The sequence below is a fragment of the Puntigrus tetrazona genome, chromosome 10 (genome assembly GCF_018831695.1).
Source record: "Puntigrus tetrazona isolate hp1 chromosome 10, ASM1883169v1, whole genome shotgun sequence".
Lineage (NCBI taxonomy): Eukaryota > Metazoa > Chordata > Actinopteri > Cypriniformes > Cyprinidae > Puntigrus > Puntigrus tetrazona.
This window is the reverse complement of record NC_056708.1, coordinates 2,780,642-2,786,301: the sequence shown is the minus strand read 5'-3', so window position 1 is coordinate 2,786,301 and position 5,660 is coordinate 2,780,642. Positions and strand designations below refer to the sequence as shown.

Here is a 5,660-nt window from a genome sequence, read left to right as displayed (position 1 = left end):
ATATTATATTTGATTAAAAATACAAGAACAAAATGTAGTATTGTAATATATTATTGCAAGAAATGCAAAACAGCCTAACAATATCTTTGATGCTGGCTGTGTATTATGACTCTGCGTGATTTTTCCCTCTATTCTTTTTTCTTCTTATTCTTCTTATTATTATGAAAGTTTTCCATTTCCTTTGCATTATTAACGCGATGGTGTAATATTACGTCGCCCTGGGAAATCCACGTTAAACAAGAGATGACTCAGATTCACAGACCCTATTCTGATAGGATTACATGGTTAAGTTTAACATGCGTCCAGACTAACGCGTGTTTTTGGAAAAATGTGCCTCTGCTCTTATTTGTTGTCATTTTTAAGCAATTTATCATGATTTGGTGATCAGAAGGAAATGAATAATGAACAAAGACTATTTAAAAAAAAATTCTCGATTTTGCAAGAAACGGAGAATAGAAAACGTCCAGCGCTAATCTGCCAAGTCTGAATGTGATTTCTGTATTAATTCTATAACGATAAGATGGAAAACAGACAAAGCAGAAAAGATGAGAAGCATTATTTGCTCTGATATAATATGCGCAGAACTGTAACTTGAATTTAATTTCCGATATTTGTGAAAAAGGCGCATATTGAGTCATCAAATATGTATATCTACGTAAGTCTCTAGCGAGCCTATGCACTTTTATACAAACTAATAAGAGAACTTGCTGTATTGCTTATAAGTAGAGAAATCCAAAGAAAGCTAATGTCTAATTAGAAGAAGGGAAGCAGGGAGAGGTTAACCGAAGCGTGTGTGTCTGCGCAGGCCGCTGTGAATCTCCCTCACAGACCTCCGCTGCACTGCTCCACCCTGATCCCAGCGCTCTGCTTCTCCCTGCGCCTCCTCATGTGGGCCTGCCGGCTCAAAGACTCCTGGTGCTCCCTGCCCTGGATGCTGTTCATCTCGCTGGCGTCGCACCACATCCGTGACGGCGTTCGGCACGGCCTCTGGGTGTGTCCGTTCGGGAACACGGCGCCCATCTCTTACTGGCTGTACGTCACCATCTCAGCCACCCTCCCTCACCTGTGCTCGGTGCTCATGTACCTGACCGGCACCAGAGACATGATCTCCACCAAACACGGCGTCGCCATCGACGTCTGAAACACCGCTTCGGTTGTGGGCTCGCTATCTATTTATTTATTTATTTATTTATTTATTTGGCGCTGGAAATATTTCCATTAGGTCTTCTCTGCCTCATTGCCATTCCAACATAATCCGTCCTTGTTCCTTGAGAGATTGGCAGTACGTTTGATAATATTAACTGCTGTGGCCATTCAGGTATCCGTGTGAAATCAGGTTGTATTTACTGTGAAGACTGTGAATATTTTAATATGTATGATGTAGATTAGGGTTGGGCGATTTAAAAAAGAAAAAAAAAAGAAAAAAAATAAATTTTGCAGCCTTTTTCTACAATATACTATATATTTGATATATAAAAATCCATTACAGAGCAAATAGAGAAATTATATTACGAGAACTGTCTCTGTTTTGCAGTATTTTGGCAATATTCAATAATAAAAAATAATTCAGAAAAAGTATACTGTACAGACTGGTAGGTATACTTGCATGAATTAGTTTTCTATATATGAAATATGGTTCAAAATGGAGTTCATTTTGAAAATATAATTTCTATATTTGCTGATCTGGATTTAAATTCTTATTGTCGCCAAGTAGATGATATTTATTAATTGTTAATATCTGATAATTTGTTCATACGCATCGATATAACCGCATAAAGTAAAACGCCACACTAAGACGTTGATGGGAAGTTTCGGGGGATGAACAAACGAAACAAATAGCTAATTTATAGTTCACTTTTTTTAATTTAAGATTGTGTGGTCATTAGTAAAAGTTTGGCCAAAAAAGACCTTTGTAAATAACGCTTTTGGGGTCACGTGACCGACTCGAACCTGTTGCGAAATCTTCACAAAGAAATATTTTGTCCTCCTGATCGCACAACCCCATCCCGTGGCAATTTACGAGGTGAATAATTCGTACGACTTCATATTAAGTCTTACCATGTTTGCTAAATCGTATGTGTTCTTAAAAGTCGCACAATTCGTTGGATTGGTCTACGCCTAACCCCGCCCCTTCACCTGCCCGTCACCGGAGTCTAGACGAATCGTACAAGTGAGGTCGTACGAATTTGAATGAATTGGCCACCTCGTAAATATGCGATAACATTCCTATTCAAACGACTGGTTTTTACTCCTGAAAATTGGCGCCAGAATGCGACCGCATCTTAATCCCATTGTTGCTACTAAAATTGCGAATTTTTTTGCGAAAATAATATATTGAATAGCTCAAACTAGTGTGAGTGTTGGATATTATCGCCCAGCCCTAGTGTAGTTGGTTTGGACTCGCTCTTACTAACTTTAAAAGCTTCAGCGCTGTGTTGTCTCTTTTAGCTTAGCGCTATAGACTTGTCCGTTCATAGGATGCCATTTTACTATGTTTGTTTTCCGAAGGAAGCCGCAGACGCGATTCACGATGTGTCGTGCGTCCAGGAATAGACGTTGAGGATGGATGTGTTGATGTGTATTTGCGGCCGAGGATCACTGTAGGTGACATTTTTCTCTCTGTAGTGTATTTAAAAAGCTGAAAAACACTGGTAGGTCTAGTTTCACTTGGAAAAGTCCTTGAGTACAGAAAATGGAAATACTTTCCGTCGATACAAAAGATTATTGCTGCCTTTTTAGCCACAGGCTTCGAAATAACTGTAAATACGACTTCCTGAAGCTTTATTTCCAAACCATTTCTAACCTTCACGCCATTTAATTGAACCGTTATTAAGTGTCTTTGTATACACCGGCAATTTCACCCTCAGGCCATCTAAGATGTAGTTTGAATGGGTGCCGTCAGATCGAGAGTCCCGATGATCAATTAATGTCTTTTAAAGCCAAAAGCTGTGTTTGTAAGAAACCAATTCATTCGATGTAGACGAGATTGGTTCGACTTCTGACGGCACCCATTCGCTGCGAACGACCCAACGCAAGAAACGAGCCGATCTACGTCTCGGATGGCCTGTGCGCGAGATCTTTTTAAGCAACCGTTCATTTTTGAGTCGGCTATTTTTCGTATTTTTATTCGGTCGTGTGCAATCATAGCTGTTTTAATGAATAAAATTGATGTTAAGTGAACAAGCCAAAAAGTCAAACCGATGCCGGGTCTCCAGAAGGATTAAATATTCACAGGTCAATTTAAATCAGACATCGTTTAATATTAGTGTTTATAGTTGATTTACTGTCGCATATGTATACTTTCACTTAATAGTTTTTCGATGTTCTTGGGTAATATTTTCAATATCGTACAGGGATTGTTATACTTCGCCTAAAAATAGTGTTTTGTCTTCGTCGGCCCATTTCGTCTAGGTTCACTATTCACCCAATTTCTGAAATGCTAGTTTGGTCAACGCAAAACTACTTAATTTCCATTGTTACACACGAATGTTTTTATGTAGTATAAATCGTCCCGTGTTTTCATATTTTTCATGAAGTCCTGAATTACAGCAGTGGAAACTTGCGTGCTCGTATGCTTTTTTTTGGCAACGATCGAATTGTGCGTTTATTAATTTCTGGTAATAAGGGAAGGGATGTTAAGTTATCCGTTGGTTTGACGCCTAATGCCTCAATCAGTCGAGGCCTTTTCAGACCTGCAGAGGGAGCTCTAGACCGACTCCAGCCATGCACTTTCCTTATTCATGTCCTTTTATATATTTATTTTTGCGCTTATGTTTTTGTAATTTTTTTTTTTTATTGTAAATATTTTATTTAATGGGTTTTTTTTGCACAATGTCGATTTGTCAATAACGTGGTTTTGAGGCATAGTCAAGAAACGACTAAAAGCATTGTTTATTTCTGAAAACCGTCACTAAAGTTACACACACTTCTGTTTCCACGGCTTTCTGTCTTTTTGTCGCTTCTGGTTCCTTCCATTTTTCCTTCCTTCATCCAGCTTTACTCGATGCACTTGAAAGTTTGATTGTCGTTTAGGGAAGAATTAAAAAAAATCGCGGTTAAGTCAAGGTAATAGTAGAGGAAGAGCAGTGTGCATTTCTTCATCTTCATGTATCAACTTCAACTATATCTTTAATGAATAACCTATCAATTAATAATTGTGTTTGACGTGTAATTCACAGACTAGAAGCGTAAGTTTTATTGGTAGTGTCCCGCTGTGTGCAAATAGAAAGTTTAATTTTACTATTATCCAAGTTGGGAAAATCATACAACAATAATAACGATTATGGTGATATTTTTAAAATTATAAATGCCTTGCGTCCAGAAATCTCAATTAACTGGAAAAGGTTTAGATTGTTATTATTATTGTTGGTAATACGATTATGATGAAAAAAAACCCCCTGAAATATCCTGTTTTCGACAAAACTCACAAAAAAAGACAAAAAAAAAGAAGAATAATTGTATAAAAAATTTAAATAAATATTCCTATCAGCAAATATTTAAAACATTTTTTTTAAATATCAATAATTTAATATAATGAAAAGTTAAGTATAATATGGTCACAGTTAAGGACTTAATTGAATATTGAGTAACTTCTGTGAACTTCAACAGAACTTTTAGGAGGAAAAAGAGACACTTTTTGTATCCCACTGGCTCTATTCCATTACCCAGATGTCCAAAACTAACCCCCAAAATCCACATCTTGATCTGCAGCATAAATGACGGAGACGAACATGTAAATATTAGGATTATGTGATTTAAGTCAATATAATGTGTGAATCCCCCCAGACTCAAATACTGGAGGTGTACGGTTTCAGCAGGACCTTGGCCGAGCAACAGTGCTTTAGCTGTATGAATTCAACAAGCTACTAAATCCCTGGCCTGATTTTCACGATTAAATATTAGTTAAATCTGTACGAGTGATTGGAAGCGACTGGCTGAATTTTCCACCGCAAACAAACAGACGATATCGGGCGAAGGGGTGACGACAAACAACCGTTTTCTTCAGATAAAATAACTTTTATTTCACAAAAATATAGACTGAGGGATAATAAAACAGCTTATGTTGTTACGGGAAAAAAATATATTATGTACATTTACCGCAGACGCCTTTGTGTTCACCTTCCCCTTTTTGACACGCAACAGTAGTCCAATCAAACGAGTACATCTGGATTCGACATCATGCGTGCAACGCTATAAAAAATGCAGAGAGGAAGCGGGAAATATACACAGTTTTACTCCAAGAACCGATCCTGCTTGAAGTATAAAGTGTCTCGGTCCTGCCAGTAACAGATGATTGCAGATCGATTGGCTTGTTTGCTTTGGTCCGCCTTTCTGGAAGCGTGCATCAGTTTCCTTCAGGGCCAGATTGAATTGCTCTGATGCAAGACTTGAGGGTCAGCGCGGAGCGACGGTAACACGGCCGTTAATGAGAGCGCTCTAAAAATAAAGAAATCAACGGCGAGGAGATATTTTTAAGGCGTTCGGAGGCTTTGCTGAAGCCGTTCTCAAATGATCACGACCCAAACGATACGGTTGTACATACCGTAATCACGAGACGCTAAATTGTATGGCATAAAACTTTTTTCATTTTGCGTGTCGTGCCAATGCATAGAAAAGTAAAAATTTTGCGTGTTGTGCCTAAGTTTATAGCTATTTTTTTT

The 5,660-nt window shown here is 38.0% G+C and overlaps 1 protein-coding gene across 2 annotated transcripts in view; it reads left to right on the top strand.

Annotated features, from left to right (window-relative positions):
• tmem267 (transmembrane protein 267) overlaps positions 1-4,151 on the top strand; it is a 5,627-nt gene extending 1,476 nt beyond the window's left edge. For both annotated transcript variants that reach the window (XM_043250760.1, XM_043250761.1), the window contains exon 3: positions 806-4,151. In XM_043250760.1, the coding sequence (XP_043106695.1) occupies positions 806-1,141 (336 nt within the window). In that variant the 3' untranslated portion in view covers positions 1,142-4,151. The remainder of the gene's footprint in view (positions 1-805) is intronic.
• The last annotated feature ends 1,509 nt before the right edge of the window (positions 4,152-5,660 follow it).